Below are 20,801 nucleotides of genomic sequence, written 5' to 3'. Positions count from 1 at the left end.
GCGTGCAGTCCTTTGTGGGACCTTCTGCCGCACCCAAGCAGGGCAGGACAGGGTGTGAAGGAAGAAGCTGGTTTATTGTCTTAAAGCACACATCCCAGGGCTTCTGCCCACTTGCCCACGGTGGGGACCTGCTCACACTTGGGGCTGGAGAGGCCAGCTTCCTCAACCCCGGTCTCACGCAGGGGCTCAGCCTAGTCCCCAGGGTCCTGCCCTGGAGGCTCCGGGAGAGATCCCAGGAGCTGAGAGGTGGAGCATCAGGATGAGGGCTGGAGGCTGGTCAGCTGTGCCTTCTGCTGGAAGTAGGACTGGAACCGAGACTGGGCGTACTCCTAGGAAAGGAAACCCATCCACAGACTGGTGAGAACACTCGGCTCCCCACAACTCCCCATGCCTCCCTCAGTCTCCCCCCGGCCACTGGAGACCCGCCTGCAGACGTCACCGAGGCCCACAGGCCCCTGCCGCTCCCCCTTCGCACACCTAATTCACTCTCCTGGGTTACTTACCAAGTAGCCAAATTCTATAGTGGACATGGATGCCTGGAGAATGGACCAGAGACCCCAAAAGAAATGAGATGCCAGAGCGTACCTGAGGGGCAGGAAAAGAGGGCTTCAGAGCACGTTTGGCATTGCCTGAGCCCCAGCCCTAGACTGGAAACTAACGTCTCCCGCATCATCCTAACCGCTGCCCTGTCCGGATTCTTCCCACTCCCACGGCGTCCCGTCAGCCTCAGCCCTCCCCCCTGGCTGCCAGCCCCCTCAGCGCTTCCACCTGACCTGCGGCTTCCTCAGGCCCCCTTTCCTCTGCCCTGTGCCCCACCCTCTTTCCTCACCGATTAGCCTCTACCAGCAAATCCGCTTCCAGTTTCCTCTGCTCCTCCTGGGAGATGGTTTCACCTTTCTTTACCTCCGCCAGGTAGTGGCGAATAAAATGGAGCTGAAATCAAAAGATAAGAGTCAGGAAATGGGGAGACCAGGGGCATTTCCCAGGTAACACCCTTCCCCACTGTTCCTTCCAGACTTCACTTTCCTTCTCCCTCAGAGGCCAGGTCCTGCTCCCCAGCTTCTGGCTCACATACCTGCTGTCCCCGGGTGGGGTAGTCTGCAGGCTGCGCTTTGTAGAAAGGCCACTCCTCGTGTGTATAATCGTAAACCCACTCACAAAAGTGGTTCCCAATGTCAAAGCCCCTGGGGGAATAAGGCAGACAGTGGGCAGCTAGGATGCAGAGAAAAACCTGGTCTGCTTTTCCAGGGCGCTGGGAACAGACCCCCATGAAGCCGTCCTCTTAGCCTCACCTGTAGTTATAACTGCTATACTCGAAATCAACCAGCATGAGGCTGTCAGCATTTTCCGGCTCTGAGAGCAGTAAGATGTTCCCTGGAGGAGAGTGGGTAAGGTTCTGGTCACTCCGGGGCTCTCTGGTCCCCCCACCTTAGGCTGGGAGACTCAGATGCTTTCTCTTACCTTCCTGGATGTCGTTGTGGCAGAAGACCACGGGTGATGGGGTAGTGTCTAGCAACTTCCTGGAGGGGAACAGGGGCACAGGTTCTGAGCAGGAGTGATGAAAGGAGGGTCTGACCCACCCTCGTGGGCTAGGCCTTGACCCCAGCCCTCAGCAAATCCTGCGGAGGCACCACGAGGTTCCTGGCACACCTCCTATGAGCTTCGGTCCCTGCTGTCCCACCCCATCCTGCCTGCCCTCACCTGAGGCTGCCCATTTCTTCCTTCAAGCTGTACATCTCCAGCAGGTTCATCTGGGGAAGGCCAGTGGGGGGCAGGTCCTGGATCTGCTTTAAATACCTGAAGCCCCAAAACAAGATACATTCACCCTGCTGTCCTTTTCCTCTACCCCAGGCCAAGCTGTCCTGCCCGTTCTGTCACTGACGTGTCTAGGGATCAATGGGAAGCCTGTTCTGTGAGAGACCACGCTAGACAGCGGGACGCCTGATCCACTCAACTGGAGGGATGGATCGACCACTGGACGCGTTCGGCTACAGTCCAGTGTAGTAACTGCCAGCATGAGGGTCCAGCCTGAATGCAGGAGCCGCGAGGCGGCCCCTGACTCACCGCTCCATAGTCCCAAATAGCCAGTGAGGCTCCTTAGTGAAAGGCATCTCCATGCCGTGGAAACGGGCCATCTTCGTGGCAATGGCTGCAGACAACACTGGCTCTCGAAGCTCGTGGGTCTTCAGTGGCCGGCTCTGCACCCAGGAACCTATCAGGGTGGTGAAGGGGCTGGGGCAGGAGGGGAAGGGTAGGGGAACGGGGGGAGGGAGTCAGGGGCTGGGGGAAGATTCCCTACCTGGGAGTAAGGAACGTGGAGGCAGACATTGGGAAGGGGGATAGGGGCTGGGGAAGTCAGGGCCGGGCTGGGCTCATACTGGGATGTACTGTTCCAGCCGGCCCTCCGGAAAGACTCCGTAGAGCTGGGGGCCCAGCGCCCGCTCTGCAAGAATGGCGAACATCACACTTTCAAGGACCAAGGAGTCCACGCCCTGAAAGAAGATGTACAGCGAAGGGTTCACAGTCACAAGGTCAGCAGCAAAGCGGCGCTGTCACCCACGGGACCTTCAGCTTGCTCCTCCCATCACAGCTGGGACTTCGGGTTCTATTGCCTAGAGGCTCCGGAGCGCGGGCATTTCTACCATAAAAACAAAGTACTTAGGCCCTGAGCCTGAGGATCCCCAACTGTGCAACGGAGACAGTACCACCTGCCACACTTAGGTGAGAGATCCTAGGCCACCGGCCACCGCGGCCCTCACTCCCTCCTCACCTGCAGGATGGCCCCATACAGCCGCAGCAGCACCTCCCGGGGCTCCTCGCCAACACTGGGCAGGTGGTCCGGCAGCGAGCAGCGGAAGAGCAGGTTACTGAGGCCTCCGCTGCAGACCCATAACAGGGTGCGCGCTCAGCCCGCCGTCCGCTCCGCGCCCCAGGCCCGGGGTGCAGCCCCCGCGCCCCGCCCCCGGGCCCCCTCGTCGCAGCGGGCGCCATCCCGCTCCCGGTCGGCAGAAACGCTGAGCTTCCCAAGGGCCTGAGCCTGAGCTGAGCCTGACCCCAACCTGCGCACCGGAGGGGCTGACCCCTGACCTCCTACCTCACGGGGTCAACCCTCAGCTCCTCCGGCCGCACTCGGCGCCAGGCCCCGCCCAAGTACTCCCGGCACCACTGGTAGGCTCGGCGCTCGGCGTCTCGCGACCGCGCGGAGCCGCGCCGCCGGCTTGGGGCCGCGTCGGGGCATTTAGACTGCAGCAAGCTGTCCTTGGCCAGGAGGCCTCCGACAGCCCCGCCTCCGGCCACAGCTGTCCCCTCGGCCGCCATGGCGCGGGTTCCACCCGGCCCAACGCCCGGCAGCTCTCAGGCCCTTCGGGCAACCTCGGCTCCTTCCGGCTGCGCTCGGCTCCGCTCGGTTCCGCTTCCGGCCAGCCTGCGCTGCTCTGGTCGTCTTCGGGTCTCCCCGGCTCTGTTCCGCTCTTGGCGGCGCCACTCAGCTCGCTGGAAGACCCTGTTTCGGTGGCCAGTGCGGAAGGCTGGGCCCCGCCCCTGTCCAGAGCAAAGGCCAATGGCCTCTCTCTCTGGGCAGGGCTGCTCGAGAGACAGGCCACTGTTTGGACCGTAACCCGGAAGCAGGAAATGGCGCGGACCAATCAGAAGCGTCGCGAGCCGTCGGGTCCGGGGCGCAGCGGTCTGTCACGTGGGCGAACCACACGGGCGGGCCGGTGAGTCCTCCGCTGAGTGGCAGGCGGGACCCATAAAGGCGGTGGCCCGGGGAAAGTGCCTCTGAGACCGGGAGGGCCTTCTCCAGGGTCCGGGCGCTGACAGGGCAGCGTCCGTTCCTCAGCAGACAAAGTTGGTTCCTGGGGCAGTCAGTCGGCCAAGGAAGAGAGCCACTGGATGAGGGTGGCGAGTCCTGGGTGTGGGTCACACGAGGAGAGGAGAGAGTTGGGGAGGGGGTGCATGTGGCAAGTGTTAAATAAACTTTAGTTAACAAATAGCCTGAAATCCCTCATCATCGCTGGGACTCCCTTGCCCGTTTGAAGGGCACCGCTGAAAAGGGGCTCCTGCTGCCCTTCTTGAAACCAGCCTAACCCCGTTCCGCCAGCCCCCTTGCCCCCACACCTAAAATCAATTACAAAATCAAACCCGGGAGGAGAGGCTCACATCTTGGAGCAGATACTGGACGCTTCATCACCTCTCCTTGTCCAACTGCGGCAGTTTGGAGTGCTTCCTTGCATTTCTTCCATCCCTTGCTGGAGCGTCGACAGGGGAAGACTTGACCCCTGGGAATCTGTGGCACTGTTGGACCACGGTGTTCTTTGGGGTGAAATAGATGGATAGCTGACTAGAATGGTGTGGTGTTTGATTTGAATAACGAGAAAGAAATCAAGAATTAGTGATCAGAAGGCGAATGTCAATTGCTGCAGTAGAAAATCACGATCCCTCACTCTGTATTTTAATCTGAGCCAGTTCTGAGACCTGGAACCCACTGGTGGAAAGGGAGGCTCAGTCCCTTACAGAAAGGATCCTACAGTGCCCCCAAAAGTACATTAAAAAATACTCCTCTAATCCTTTCCCAAAGGGACCTAGCACCTCTTAACAAAAGTCCCTTACTTTGGAAAAGGGACTATCCAGACCTTTCAAGAGCTGTTAGACACAGGATCTGAGCTGACACATGTGCAGGGCACATGAAGCCTCATGGACCACCAGTCTGAGTAGAGGCTGTGGAAGTCCCATGGTGAACAGGATCCTGACCCAAGTCTTGAGGTCGCTTCCTTGGTCCTGGAGCATACTTGGGGTTATATTATACCTAGTAATGGGCAGAGCTTGTACTTTGACCCCTGACCTCACATGGTATGAAGAGCCACGGGGAAGCCTCTGAAACCCCACCCCCTCCCATGCTGCATTCCATGTCACTCTCAAAGACATAAATCTCATTATACCCCTGTCAATTCACCTGAATGGCCCCTGCAAAATCCAGGTAGGTTCAAGTAAGTGGTGGCGGGCTCCCACAAAGTAAGCCTTCATTCGCAGCAGCTGTGTCGGGAGAGATCGCCGTCCTGGAGCTGATTAATGCACCTCTGGCACCTGATGATGCAGTTGATGTGCTAACCATTCTTCCCCACCACTCAGTTTCCAGTAGTAAGAGTAAATTTGTAAAAGCAGTTCACTTTTATATGGGAAAGACAGCCAAACATATTCCTTGTCTTGCTTCAAGGCTGTTTTAACTCCTGTGCTTTCTGTCACAATGTGATCCATTGGGACCTTGACCGTCTGGACGTCCTACATAACACAGATGACATCATGCTAACCGGACATGGTTGGGAAGGAAGTGACGAGTGTTCTGCCCATGGTAAGACAATGCATGTCAGAGAGTGAGAGGGAAGTCCTCAGACGTCCTGGAGCCTATCCTCAGTGAAGTTTCCAGGGGTGTAGAGTTCGAAGGTCAAACCAGAGCACCACCTCTAAGATAAGGGCGAGTTATTGCATCTGGCACCCTATGATGAGAACGAGGCCCACTGCTTGATTCATCTTTGGATTTTGGAGTCAGCATTTACTGCTCTTGCAAATACTGTTCTGACCCATTTATCAGGCTTTTAAATGGGGCCAAGAGCGAAGGAGGGCTCTGGCGAAGATCCATGGTGGGGGATGTGTTCCCTTACCACTTAGCAGAACCAGTGGGTTATGATGGGCTTATTTGTGGTAGCTAGGGACCCTGTGTGGCATGTTTGGAAGGTTCCAACAGGAGATTTCGCATGTACACCCCTATGGTTCAGAGGCAAGACCATGGTGGCTATAGTGAAGAACTGCTCACCAATTGAAAGCAGCTTCTAGCACACTACTGGACCCAAATAGAGTCTGAGTGCCTAATTATGGGGCATCAAATGACCATGTCAGCAAATATGCCTGTCCTGAGCTAGGTATTGGCAGGTCCACCAGGCTCGGTCCCAAATGACAACCCAGTGAAAAAGGATTGGACCCAGGCCTTTCTAGAGAGTACTGGTCATTAACAGGAAGAGAGGGCTATGGCCCCCACATTCCTACCTTGTTGTACCAATGCTTCTATCTTAGCAGATGGGAAGAAAAATTTAGGTCTGGTTCACAGATGAGTCAACTTGATGTGTCTATGTGAGCTGAAGATGAACTACTGCTGCACGTCCATCCCATTCACAGTGGCTCTGAAGGACAGTAATGAGGAGAATTCCTGCGAAGAGCAGAGCTTCAAGCAAGTACACTTGGATATCCACTTCGTAGGGAAGGAGGGGAGTAGACAGAAGAGCGGCCTAGGGAAGAAGTGCACATGAACTTCCGGGTGGAGACGGATGTCTTCCAGGGGACCTAGAAAGAGAAGGAGGGGTGTTGGGGACAAGGAGGTCTGTAAGAGAAGACGGCCCTCTGGGAGTGGTCACGAGTGTGCATGTCTTCCCGCCTCGTGGTAATACCCACGGCAAAGGGGTCACTGAGAAACAAATCGCATGGGTAGATGTCAGCCCGCTTCTGTCCTTGTCTACCTTTGTGCTTGTAAGGTAAGCCCGTCGCCATGGAGTTGCCATGATGGCAAGCTGTGCCCACCAACAAAGGCCCTCTCTCATCAAGGCTTATCTAATTCTTACTGCCAAGAGTAGTGCTGAGCTCCTGATAAACACCATCCCTAGATGACTCCGTAACAGGGTGGCTACAGCAGATCCTTTCCGCTTGGGAGAGGGATTGATTCATCCTTCCTGGAATTGGCACTCGTTCGGGATATGGGTTTGCCTTCCCTGTCCACAAGGCCTCAGAGTAGCACCACTGTCTAGCAGCTTGGAGAATGCTTGATTTTCCAGCCCACGGTCATGTATAACATTGCCTTGGGCTAAGAAACTCATTTTACAGTGAAAAAGTTTCAACAATGTGTGGATTGCCATAGGATCCACCGCTTCTGTAATATCCTGTATTATCTACAAGCAGCCAATCTGATGGAAAGAAGGAAGCTCTAGGGCAGTATTCCGAGGAGTTGGGGGTCTATACGCTGAGTCAAAGCCTAGTATATGGTGCCCCAGTAGATATACTATGTGGATCCAGGAACAAAGACAAGGTCCCAGAACCCAGGGGTTGAGACATGCTGTCTCTCACCATCTTACCTAGGGACCCACTTGCAGAATTTTCATGTTCTTTCTCTACACCTTTAAGCTCTGCTGAATTAGGCCCCTGGTTCCCAGGTAGGGAACAGTTCCTCAAGGGAACATCCCCTGATTCCAGGGAAGAACGCCTTCAGTGAACCAGACGCTGCAGATTCTGCCTGAGCTCCTCGTGCTGGTGAAGCAGAAGGCCAAGAAAGAGGGGATGATTGATCGTGATTATTACGAGCAGATATGGTTGCTGCCACTTAATGGGGCAATTATGTATTGGTCTGGCATGGAGGATTTGCCTGGTTCTGTCTGGTTGCTTCCATGCAAGTAATAACAGCAGCCATGGCCTGCCAAGGGCAAGCCAACCTTCAGACCCCTCAAGGATGAAGGTCTGGGTGTCCCTGCCAGGAGTGCCACGCAGCCTGGCTGAAGTGCTGGCTCACGGTGAGGGGAACCTAGAATAGACAGAGGAGAAGGGAGGTGACCGATGTCAACTGCAGCCTTGGCAGCAGGTGCAGCAGTGGGGCCTGTGTTTGCTCTACTAACCCTCTTACATTAAAGCCCTTGTAAAGGTTGTGACCTTCTAGACTTCACCTCAAAGAATCATGGCAAGGGACTCCTCTGTGGCACAGCAGGTTAAGGATCTGGCATTGTCACTGCAGCGGTTTGGGTCACTGCTGTGGTGCAGGTGTGAGCCCTGGCTTGGGAACTTCCACATGCCGTGGGTGCAGCCGAAAAAGAAAAGCAGGAATCATGACAGCGTAGACTTAACGTGGTGCCCGAGTAGGTCTGTGGGCGTAAGAGCTGGAGTCTTGGCAGATCCTCTCAGCACACCTTTGCCTGCAGTGGGCTAGAGACCCGTCTCTGGCACCTCCTGGGCATCCTTGCGCTTTCCGCCCCAGGCCTTTTCTGACATCACGGGAGCCCCCTTGGCCTGCTCACCAGCACGAGTCTAGGTCTCTGGGGGCAGCCTCAGGGACTGGAGGCAGGAGTCAGTGGGGGAAGAGTTGGACAATCCTAGGAGGCCTTCTGTACTTCTCCAGGTGGTCCTGGTGAAGCAGTGAAGGCGCCGTTTCCCAGAGCAGTGACCTCAGGGACACACTCCTATGGTTTGATTCCTCCTTTTCTGTCTCACTCTCCTCCCTCCTTCATTTCTGTTTCATAGAATCACTTCCCCAACCAACCACTTACAGTCAAGTCTTTGGGTTTGAAATCACTGTCACTGGGCCGAAGCGATGGTGCCAGCAGGGCTGGACTCCCTCTGGAGGCTCTATGGGAGAATCCATTCCTTGCTCTTCTGGTGGCTGCAAGCATTCCTGAGCACGTGGCTGCATCGCTCCAGTCTCTGCCGCCATGGCCAGCTTCACTCCCACCTCTTCTGCCTGTGTAATCACCCCTCACCTCTCTTATTTTTATTTATTTATTTATTACTTATTTATTTTTCTTTTTGCCTTTTCTAGGGCCTCTTCTCGCGGCGTATGGAGGTTCCCAGGCTAGGGGTCTAATCGGAGCTGCAGCTGCCGGCCTACGCCAGAGCCACAGCAACGTGGGATCTGAGCTGCGTCTGCGACCCACACCACAGCTCATGGCAATGCCGGATCCTTAACCCACTGAGAAAGGCCAGGGATCAAACCCACAACCTCATGGTTCCTAGTCGGATTCATTAACCACTGTGCCACGCCACGACGGGAACTCCCCCTACCTCTCTTGTAAAGACACTCTGACCATATTTAGGGCCAAGCTGGATAATCCAGGATAATCTCATCTCAAAACCCTTAATCAAATCTGCAAAGATGATTTTTTTCCAAATAAGGTAACATTTATAGGTTCCAAGCATTAGTACGTGGATACCTCTTAAGGAACTCTTTTTTATTCTGCCACAGTCACCAATTCTTTCCCTAACAGCTTTTGGCTCATCACTCTGTTGTGTCCTAGGCTTTGAGTATTGTAGTTGAAAAGTTCTGAATCCAGCCTAATTTTTCTCCCTTGGACAGGAGTTGATTTTTCTGACAATATTTGAAGAAGCATGATATATGCATGAGGGAATGATTTATTTATTAATTTAAAATGATAAAAAGCCCCTCACATGTTAACCAAAATAATATAAAAATAACTTTCAGAGTTCCCATCGTGGCTCAGGTGTAGGCCAACGGCAGCAGCTCTGATTTGACCTCTAGCCTGGGAATCTCCATATACCTCGGGTGCAGCCCTAAAAAAGACACAAAGACCAAAAAAAAAAGACCTAATTATATGTTGCCTTCAGGAGGCTCACCTCAGCTCTAAATACAAATAGAGGCTCAAAGTAAACAGCTGAAAGAAGGTACTCTAAGCAGTTCGCAGCCAAAATAAAGTGGGTATAGCCATATTCTTATCAGAAAAAAGTCTTTGAGCCAAAAAAGATAATGAGACAAAACTAAATAGTATATAATGATAAAGAAGACAACTCATCATCACCCAGAAGACATAGGATTATTAATATATATGCAGCTAACACAGGAACACCAAAATATAGACAATAATATTAACAGCCTAAAGGGAGAAATCGACAGTGCCGCAATTGTGGTAGGAGTTACAGGAGATTTTAATACCCACTTACATCAATGGCTAGATCACCATATAGGAGGTCAATGAGGAGACAGTGGCCGTAAATGAAACCGCCAGATGGACTGGATGGATTTGTACAGGACATTCCATCAAAACGCAGCAGGACACGCATTCCTCTTGAGTGTACACGGACCTTCTCAAAGAGAGACCTTATGTTGAGACAGAAAACAGTCTCAATAAATTTAAGAAGACTGAAATCAAATCAAGCAATTTACCAATCCAATGGTATGAAACTAGAAATCAACTATGAGAAAAAAAGCTGGAAAAACCACAAGTATGTAGATAACTGAACAATATGCTACTGAACAACAATTGGGTCAATGAAAAAAAGGAGAAATAAAAAAAAAATACCTGGGAGTTCCCGTCGTGACACAGTGGTTAACGAATCCGACCAGGAACCATGAGGTTGCGGGTTCGATCCCTGCCCTTGCTCAGTGGGTTAACAATCCGGCGTTGCCGTGAGCTGTGGTGTAGGTTGCAGATGTGGCTTGGATCCTGCGTTGCTGTGGCTCTGGCATAGGCCGGTGGCTGCAGCTCCGATTCGACCCCTAGCCTGGGAACCTCCATATGCCGCGAGAAGAGGCCCTAGAAAAGGCAAAAAAAAAGACAAAAAAAAAAGAGGGGGGGCTAGTTCAGCTGCCAGCTTAAGCAACTATATAAGTAGTTGTGACAACTACTGGACTTCAGTGTACAATGCTTTATGTCATCACCCTGAATATTAGAATTGCTAAGTGTCAAGACAATGAATTTTAATCATTTTTATTGCTTCCTCTTGGAAATTCTTAAGTGAAACTGCCCCTCCATCCCACCCTGCCTGGAGCATGTAGCAGTGATTTTGATTACAGTTTGGTACCACTGCCTTTATTTGTGCTAAGGAACTAGCATTTTTACCAACTATTCCTCTGCATCACTGATGCAAATGCCAACCCTGTGGAAAAGCGAACATCGTAGTATTAGACAAATAATTTTGACCTTGTTAACTTTTGGAGACTCCCAGAAATCCACAAACCACATTTTGAGAAACATTGCTGTAGTATATCATATGGAATATAAGATATTTTCAGTTTTACTAAATATTGCTAAATTTCTCTCCAACCTAGTTATCTCAACTTATGCACTGCAACAACTAGGATAATATTTGACCATGAGTCATGAAGTCCCAGAATAACAGTGTTAAGTAAAAGGGAACTTTTAGTGATGTTGTGTGTGGTTGAACACATAGAATACACTAAGTGGGGTCCCTGGGATCACACAGGCACAAACTGTACAACCCTACACAGTTCACATATGAAGGTGTAGAGGTGAGTTCCCACTGTGGCTCAGTGGCAGCAAGCCCAACCAGTATCCATGAGAATGTGGGTTCAATCCCCGGCCTCGCTCAGTGGGTTAAGGATCTGGTGTTGCTGTGAGCTGCAGCGTGGGTCGCAGACGCAGCTCAGATTCCGCTTTGCTGTGGCTGTGGTGTAGGCTGGCAGCTGTAGCTCTGATTCGACCCCTAGCCTGGGAACTTCCATATGCCATGGGGTGGCCCTAAAGAGCAAAGGAAGGAAGTTAGTTAGTTTAGAGGAAACCAGGCTTGGGCTTGAATGGTGGCTCTATTCCTTGAAGTCCTTAGGGCTCCAGGTTTCTTTCCCTTTTTTTTTTGTCTTTTTTTGTTTTTGTCTTTTTGCCTTTTCTTGAGCTGCTCCCCCGGCATATGGAGGTTCCCAGGCTAGGGGTCGAATCGGAGCTGTAGCCACCGGCCTACGCCAGAGCCACAGCAACGCAAGATCTGAGCCGTGTCTGCAGCCTACACCACAGCTCACGGCAACGCCAGATCCTTAACCGGCTGAGCGAGGCCAGGGGTGGAACCCGCAACCTCATGGTTCCTCGTCGGATTCGTAACCACTGCGCCGCAACGGGAACTCCAAGGTTTCTCGTAACTTGTTCTGCCTCTATGCCCTCTGTCTGTGAGATCCCTTTATGACTCAAGGTGACTGTTCCGACTTTTAGCCAGCAAGGGTGAAGACCAGCTCAAAGGGAAGACCAAATACTTCTTGCCTGCGGGCTCTCGAAGGGAGTGCCTGGAAGCAGCCACATGCCACTAGCTGCAAGAGAGACGGAGAATGTATTTTAGAGGGTTAAACGGCTGATTGAAAATCAGGAATCCTAAGATTCTGGGGAGATGAGAGAAGAGACCAGTTGGCAGTTTCTGCTGCAATCCACGCCTTCGGTCGTTCATACATCCACGCAGTCTCTGTTTTCGATGTATGGTTCCCCCTCGGTTTATCCCTATGGGAGACCATTTACAAAAGTTTCAATTAACTCAAGGATCTGGTTCTCTGAGTTATGCAGTTTGTTCCAAAATCCAGATGTAAGTCCGTACTTGCTGCATACAGGGTTTCCCAGGCTAGGGGTTGAATCGGAGCTATAGCCACTGGCCTGCACCACAGCCACAGCCACGCCAGATCTGAGCTGTGTTTGCAAACTACACCACAACTCACGGCCATGCTGGATCCTTCACCCACTGAGCGAGGCCAGGGATCAAACCTGCACCCTCATGGATGCTTGTCATCTGTCGATGAACATTTAGGCTGTTCCCATGTCTTGGCTAATGTGAATAATGTGAGTATTTTTTCAAGGAAAGTGTTGTCCGGATATATGCCCAGCAGTGGAATTGCTGGATCATATGGTAGTTTTGTATTTAGTTTTCTGAGGAACCTCCATACTGTTCTCCATAGTGGTTGTACCACTATCAGAGCCATGTCTGCGACCTACACACAGCTCACGGCAACACTGGATCCTTAACCCACTGAGCGAGGCCAGGGATCAAACCACAACCTCATGGTTCCTTGTTGTATTTGTTTCTGCTGCACCACGACAGGAACTCCCTGGTCAATTATATTTTAAGGAAATTCAAGCATGAAAAAGTCTTTTAGGGTCATGCTCGGTTCTCCTTATTCTTTTGTACAGATGCACGTTTTCCTCAGGTATGTTTAATTCATTCTAAAGCACTTATTTTATTTTTTATTTTATTATTTTTTTCTTTTATTATATTTTTTTCTTTTTATTGCCACACCTGAGGCATATGGAAGTTCCTGGGTGAGGGGTCAAGTTGGATCTGTACCTGCCAGCCTACACCACAGCCATGGCCACACCAGATTTGAGCCACATCTGTGACCTATGCTGCAGCTTATGGCAATGCCAGATCCTTAACCCTCTGAGCGAGGTCAGAGATCGAACCCGAATCCTTATGGACACTATACTGGGCTCTTAACCCACTGAGCCACAAGGGGAACTCCTAAGGAACTTATTTTAATATTTAATATATTGTAGATATGCTAGTGAAAAATTATCTCAAAATTTGTTTGTCTATAGTTGCCTTTATTCTACCTTCGCCTTTTGGAGGATGTTTTCACTGCATGTAGAATACTAGTTTGAAAAAAAGGTTTTCTTTCGGCAAGTAAGGATGCCATTCCATTTGTAATGGTTTACATTGTTTCTGATGAGAAATCAGCAAAATTCTTATACTTGTTTTCTGATATGCATGTGTATTTTTTCCAGCTGTTTTGGATATTTTCGTGTTATCCCTAATTTCCAACAACTAGATTATTATATGCTTTGAAGTGGTGTATTTTGTGTTTATCCTGCCTGGGATTTGTTGAGTATTTGGGCCTGTGGGTTTATAGTTTTCAAAACATTTGAAAAATTTTAGCCATTATTTCTTCGAATACTTTTGTGTGTGTGCCAACCCTTCATGTCTCCAGTTACTACAGATGTTAGACTGACTGATATTTTCCCAGAGGTCAATGAGGCTTTCTTAATTTTCTGGTCATTTTTTTCTCTCTTTGAATTTGAATCGTTTCTATTACTCTGTTGTCATGTTCATTTGCCTTTTCTTCCTCAGTGTCTAACCCACTCTTAATCTCACCCAATAAAATTTTCGTTTTATATACGCACTTTCATCTCTCAAAGTTCCATTTGGTTCCTTTTTATGTCTTCCATTTTTCTGCTCTCACCATGTTCCTGTTTACTTTATGTCTGTGAACATATGTGTAATATAACAAACCCTAAAGTCCATGTCTGTTAGTTCAATCATTTAGGTCCTTTCTGAGTCTGTTTTTTTTGTCTTTTTTTTTTTTTTTGCTTTTTAGTGCTGCACCTGCAGCATATGGAGGTTCCCAGGCTAGGGATCTGATTGGAGCTATGGCTGCTGGCCTACACCACAGCCACGGCAACGCCAGAGCCTTAACCCACTGAGCAAGGCCAGGGATCAAACCCGAAACCTCATGGTTCCTAGTTGGATTCATTTCCACTGTGCCACGATGGGAACTCCAAGTGCCTGGTTTTCATTAACCTCCTCTAAAGAGTATTGAATTTGGTTTTGGCAATCGTTTAAGTTGCCTGTGGATCAGCTTGATTCTTGCCAGGTTTGTCTGAAAACTTTGTTGGCATCATTCTAAAGCGGCCTTTGCTCTGAGGCTAGTCAGCTCTACTGAAGTCGTGTTCCACACGTCTCACCACTCAGCTCTTGGATCCTGACTCTCCTCCTGTCCTACACGAGCTGCGGGAATTACCAGCGTACGATTTCCCAATAGTTTTTCTTCCCCCAGACTTGTAGAACTTTATTCTACGCAAACATGAGTGTTTACTAAAACTTAGGGGACCCTATTGTAGATTTCTGGAGCTCTTTCTTTGAGTTGACCCCTTTTCTCTAGTACTCTTATCTGAAAATGCCAAATACCTTGGCTTCCCCAAACTCTGGCTTCTGTTTTCTAAACTCATCAAGACCACCACCTTCTAATGGGATCCTCTTCCCTGCACTGCAGTCTGGAAATGCCTCCAAATGGAAAACTAGGGCCGTCATAGGCTCTATGTCCCTTGCTTCCTTTCCCTCAGGGAGCCCAGTCCTGTGCTGTCTTTTATCCAATGTGTGAAGTATTTTGTTCACTTTTCTAGATTTTTCCCCTTTGGAAAGTGGTCAAGTCCAATAGCTATTATTCACTATTATTCCATAATGGCTATAAGCCTTTTTTTTTTCCTGCCACACCCATGGCATATGGAAGTTCCCAGACCAGGGACTGAATCTGAGTCACAGCTGCAACATACACCACAGCTGCCACAACCCTGGATCCTTAATCTGCTGTGCCACAGCAAAAACTCCTAAAGCATTAAAAAAAATCATAATTAATGGTTGAGTATAATAAAATTCACATTTATTGAGATGATCATGCAATTTTTCTCTCTTTGTCCATGACTGTGTTGGATTATTGAAAATGAAATGGGATGTTGAGCCATCCTTGGATTTCTGGGTTAACCCATGTGATGAGAAATGCATTTACAAAATAAACTCTCAAATTTCATTAGCTAATATTTTGTAGTGACTTTTGATAGGCTTGTAAGTGAAACAGACATATGATTCATTAATATTCTTGAGCTATTCTTATCATGTTGTGGCTTCATAAAATGAACGGAGATGTAATATAAGCTAGATTCCTAAATAGAACTTTCTGCTGAAAATGGTTAAAAATCCAGGATAAACTATTTTCTAAAAAAGTGTTTTCTAAGATCATTGATGATCTAGTAAGAAAATAGGTGCTAAATAAGACAGGAGCCCTGAGGGACAAGTGGATCACTGCACACTGATTTTGATAATAGGTGTTTGATGAACCAAGAAGGCTGTATTTGGGATTTTATGGCCTATGCCTTGTTGAATAATGTCCCCCCCTCCAACCCCGAGGCCAATTCATAGACACTCAGAACCACAGGATGTGATCTTACTTATAAATAATATCTTTGCAGATCTGATTAGTTAAGATAAGGTCATAATGGATTAGGTTGTGTCCTAATCCAATTACTGGTGTCCTTGTAAAAAGAGGGGAATTTGGGCACCGACACAGAAACTGGGAGGGACGGTCATGCAACAACGGAGTCAGAGATTAAAGTGATGTATCCACAAGCCAAGGAATGCCAGCAACCACCAGCGCTAGGAAGAGGCAAAAAAAAAAAAAAAAGACGCTTTCCTCAAAATTTTGGAGACAGCGCAGCCTACTGACTGTGCAGAGAACAGCCTGCTTGATTTTGAGCTTCTAATCTCCAGAACTGTGAGAGAATAAACGTATGTTGTTTTAGGCTGCCACTTTTTTTTTTCTTTTTGTCTTTTGTCTTTTTGTTGTTGTTGTTGCTATTTCTTGGGCCGCTCCCGCGGCATATGGAGGTTCCCAGGCTAGGGGTTGAATCGGAGCCGTAGCCACCGGCCTACGCCAGAGCCACAGCAACGCGGGATCCGAGCCGTGTCTGCAGCCTCCACCACAGCTCACGGCAACGCCGGATCGTTAACCCACTGAGCAAGGGCAGGGACCGAACCCGCAACCTCATGGTTCCTAGTCGGATTCGTTAACCACTGCGCCATGACGGGAACTCCTAGGCTGCCACTTTTTATGGCACTTTTTATGACAGCCCTGGGAAACTAATGTGTAACCTTTGAGATATAGAGGACAGAGATAAGGCCTGCTCAGGAGGAGACTCCTAATAAGAGACCAGCTGTCTACAAAGCCTAGGCATCAAAGGATTAAAGCCCATGGGTAAGGGCAAAATAGAAACATACTCTGTCTTTCGTGGACTGCAAAGAAAAGTGACAGTTTCAAACCTGGGGGCAAAGTCAAGTTGTGTGTGTGTGTGTGTGTGTGTGTGTGTGAGAGAGAGAGAGAGAGAGAGAAGGAGAAACAGAGACAGAGATTCTGAAAATTTAAAACAAGAAGCTGGCCCTCACATGGATTGGCAGCTCACATTCCAAGAAACTACATATTGAGTGATCTCAGGTTGGAAATTCTATAGATGCCTGGTAGAAGCAAACACAGGTACTCGCCTTCTTCCTAGGCCTCATGCTTTCTCTTAAATACAATCTCAAGGCTAATAAACACCTGTAAGTTACAAAAGGTAATTAAACAGAAAAACAATGGGGAGTCATGGGAACAAGCCAGCAGTAACCACAGACAGCTTCTTTAAGATAATGAAATTATCGAATGGATTATAAAATGCCTATTTTCAATATAATTAAAGTATTAAAAGTCAAGGTTGAAAATACATGCAGAAACTTAAAAGTGTAATGAACTATCAAGCAGTTCAAAAAGAAGTTCCAAACGCAAGTACTAAAACGAAAGTTTTAATTTAGTAAAAATTTTAGTCAAATTTAATTTCAACTAAATTTAAAACCAGTACATAGCTGTAAGAGAAAAGTATAAGCAGTTAAAGACAGAACGAATGAAATAAAGATAAAGGTCAATAAATTATCCTGAATATTGCTCGGAAAGATACAGAGATGGAAAACGTGAAAGAAAGGTTAGGCTATGGGAGGCTAGGATGAGGAGGTCCAGCCTGAATCTTACTAGAGGCCCAGAAGGAGGAGAGGTGGAAAGGGGCAGAGGCAATACTTGAAGAGGTAGCAGCTGTGCCATTTCTAAGTGAAGGAAAGAGAAATCCTGTCGTTAAGAAACTCGGTGAGAACTTGCCTCCATGGCACAGTGGGTTAAGAACCCAACTGCAGCCGCTCGGGTCGGTGTGGAGGTGTGCATTCAATCCCTGACCCAGTAAAGTGGATTAGAGAATCTAGCATTGCACATGCTGCGGCTCAGGTTCAATTCCTGGCCTGGGAACTTCCATACACCACGGGGGCTGCCATCAAAAAAGGAAGGAAGGAAGAAAGAAAGGAAGAGAGAGAGAGACAAAAAAAAAAAACCTCAGTGAAACTCAGGCGGAAAAAATAAACACACCACACTTTGATACCCATCTTGAAGCTTTAGAACATGAGAGTAGGATAAAGAAGTCTCCCCCTCCCTTTTTTTGTCTTTTTAGGGCTGCACCCGTGGCATATAAAAGTTCCCAGGCTAGGGGTCAAATTGGAGCTGTAGCTGCCAGCCAACACCACAGCCACAGCAACTCAGGATCCCAGGAGCATCTGCGAACTACACTGCAGCTCATGGCAACGTTGGATCTTAACTCACTGAGCAGGGCCAGGGATTAAAGCTGCGTCCTCATGGATATTAGCCGGGTTCGTTAACAGCTGAGCCATGACAGGAACTCCCAGATAGAGAAGTCTTAAGTGCAGCTGGAAAGGAAAGGGAAATTACCTTCAAGGGAGTGGCAAACTGAGAGGTGGCTTCTCATAGCAACAAGGGAATTTGGAGGAAGACGGTGGATGATGAAGGAAATAAACTACCTGACCTAGGATTCTATAGCCGGTATAAAAATATCTTTCAGCAGTCTGGGCAAAATAAAGACATTTTGAGACAAACTGTGAGTTTGTCTCCCAAAGCTCTCAATAAAGAACATTTTGGAGACTGTCCTTCAGACAAAAGGAGTCCTTTAAGACATTTAGATTACAGAGATTATTCTTATTTTATAAAAACGATCTTCTAAAAAAAAAAAAAGCTTTGACTTGTATTTATTGCCATAAGAGTTTTCCCCATTGGTAGAAATCTATTTTTGAAAGATGTAACTATTTGTGAGAAGTCTTTCTTAAACCAAAAGAAGGACATCTTCTACTGTCCTTTCCTTTAAAACATAACAGCATTGAAAACCCATGGCTTTAGATCAACTATACAAATGGAAATGAGAATATACTATCTATTTTAAGAGTAGAATATGCTTGTTTGCCTATGTAAATGGTCCAAAGGAAAAAAAAAATTGATGATACCAGAGAGGGGGCTAATTTCGAGCAAGGCACTTGAGTTGACAGCGGGAAAAGTGAGAGATCAAAGGACTGGAGACCTGTGGTGGTTTTATAACATGACTCCCGGACTCTCTGACACGCTTCCCATTGAGAAGTGGGATCTATGGCTGCTCTTTTGAATCTGGATGGGATTGTGACTGCTTTGGCCAATTGAAAGTTGTATGACTTCTTTGGCTAGATCGGAAAAGGCCGTGCAGCTGCCCTCTGGACCTGGACAGTCACTACCCTGCTGGTGAGGCCAGGTGTAGGTGCTGGTTGACAGCCTGAGCTGAGCTCCCAGTCAACAGTGCCAACTGCCACCCTTAACTGTATCCAAGCTGCTTGAGATTGGAGCCCTTCCTGGACTGATGACCCCAGATTGTAAGCAGAGTAAAGGGGTTGTTTCAGTCCTCTAGATGTGGTGGTAAGTTGCAACACAGCAATAGGATATGGAAGAAGTTTCTTATGCAATTAAAGAATTGTGGGTGCCGTGGTAATATACTAAGAAAGCACGAAAAACCGGAGACAACGGTCAGAGACTTGAGGACTTAAAATCAAGATGTAAGAGGTGGAGATGTTACTGCTTATGACAGTATTCTCAACAAGGTATGGCTCTTAAGCTTTTCACTTTTTTGTTTTAGCTATTGACATTTTAATTTTATGCTTGTGACTTCTCTGCTGTAAGAGTAGAATAAAAGATAGATGGTTTGAATTTCCCATAGTGTCGCCGCGGGTTAAGAACCCAGCTGCAGTGGTGTGGGTTTGATCCCTGGTGTGGTGAGCTGGGCCAAACGGTCTGGCATGGGCCGCGGCTGCAGCTCATATTCAATCCCTGGCCCAGGAAATTCCATGTGCAGTGAATGTGGCTGTAAAAAGAAAAAAAAAAAAGACTCACGGTTTGCATTCATTTTGCTTTTGTTTTTTCTGGCCATCCCATGGCATATAGAGTTCCTGGGCCAGGGATCAGATCCCAGCCACACTCGCAACATACACTGCAGCTGTGGCAGTGCTGGATCCTTACCCCACTGTGCTGGGCTGGGGATTGAATCTGCGTCCCAGTGCCCCAGAGATCTGTCCATCCCGTTGTGCCACAGCAGGGACTCTGGTTTGCATTTACTTACTTTCTAATCTATGAGAAAATTGTCGGTGTCCTCTGACCTTTTAGGATGGTGGGTGGTCAGGCTTGCTGAGACTGTGTTGTTATTGCAATTACACCATATAAGTCCAGTGGAGTTTGTGCCTTGTACTGGCTGTACCATTCGTGCACCATAGACCATCAGAAGTCAAGAGTGTTTGACGGGTCACTTATGTGGATGTCTAAGTTAACCAGTTTGGTGACAAGACTCAGGATCAAAAGGAAATCTGGGAAGTTTGGGTCAAAACCCTCTGTGAATTCTAGAATGAGATCCAGAGATTTTGGGGGAAAGTCAAAGAGGTTATTACATCCAGACTCCTTGAACCTCATAAATAAGGAATGTTCTTAATTCTTCAAAAATTGAAAAGACAACATGATGACAAGGATTTAATGCCCCAGACCCGGTAGGGCCTGTAAGCCCTGACTCATTCATGTATTTATTCATACGTGTATCTGCTGAGCCCCTACCATGTGCCAGGCACTGTGCTTGGGGCTTGGAGGTTCAAAGAGATATAAATCAGTGTCTCTGCTTTCCTGTAACTCTCAGCCACTGCGGAGGGACACATGCCCTTATAAATGCCATTCTTAGGAAAACACTGTATTTGGAGATAAAATATAAACTGTAGTCGGGTCACAAATGAGGGCACCATCTGTCTCTGAGCATAGGCCTTCTCTCTGGGCCGGAATCATTGCCACCCAAAGAATGATGTCACCTTTCCCAACTTTCATGAGCTCCTTCTGCCCTGTGGCTTCCAGGCATCAGTCACTCAAGTGCCTAATCCTTTCCTCAGAGATAATTTTCCACAAAAATAACTTAGACAAAGAAATGCTGGGGAGTTCCTGTTGTGGCGCAGGGGAAACGAATCTGACTAGGAACCATGAGGTTGAAGGTTTGATCCCTGGCCTCGCTCAGTGGGTTAAGGATCCCGTGTTGTGGTGAGCTGTGGTGTAGGTGGCAGACACGGCCCGGATCTGGTGTTACTGTGGCTCTGGTGTAGGCTGGCAGCTGCAGCTCCGATTCGACCCCTAGCCTGGGAACTCCTCCATGTGCCTCAGGTGCAGGCCTAAAAAGACAAAAAAAAAAAAAAAAAAGAAAGAAAGAAAGAAAAGAAATGTTACAGCACTTAATTTCCATCAAGGGGAAAATGGGTCATTTCACTGCAGCCTCGTTGAAATGCCAGCCTCCTTCTTTAGCCAAGTCTTCTCCACAAAGTCTCCCTAAGCTGCCCTTCCAACCTGTCTGTAATACCCATGCCACAACTCCGATCTG

The 20,801-nt window shown here is 48.5% G+C and overlaps 1 protein-coding gene across 2 annotated transcripts; it reads right to left on the bottom strand.

Moving 5' to 3' along the window:
- Positions 1–55: 55 nt before the first annotated feature.
- Positions 56–3,626, bottom strand: CHKB (choline kinase beta). Of its 2 annotated transcripts, none has more exons than XM_047785848.1 (11): positions 3,095–3,626; positions 2,771–2,879; positions 2,379–2,492; positions 2,065–2,198; positions 1,702–1,797; positions 1,462–1,520; positions 1,293–1,374; positions 1,076–1,184; positions 830–933; positions 504–585; positions 56–329 (listed from the first exon to the last, which is right to left on the bottom strand). In XM_047785848.1, exons 1-11 carry the CDS (start codon positions 3,316–3,318, stop codon positions 255–257), a joined length of 1,188 nt encoding a protein of 395 aa, XP_047641804.1. In that variant the 5' UTR covers positions 3,319–3,626; the 3' UTR covers positions 56–254. The 2 variants fall into 2 exon arrangements, with proteins under 2 accessions (XP_047641804.1, XP_047641805.1); XM_047785849.1 differs by having other exon boundaries at positions 3,373–3,583.
- Positions 3,627–20,801: the final 17,175 nt, after the last annotated feature.

The sequence above is a fragment of the Phacochoerus africanus genome, chromosome 7 (assembly GCF_016906955.1).
Source record: "Phacochoerus africanus isolate WHEZ1 chromosome 7, ROS_Pafr_v1, whole genome shotgun sequence".
NCBI lineage: Eukaryota > Metazoa > Chordata > Mammalia > Artiodactyla > Suidae > Phacochoerus > Phacochoerus africanus.
The sequence above is the reverse complement of the archived record's forward strand: the minus strand, read 5'-3'. Positions and strand labels throughout refer to the sequence as shown.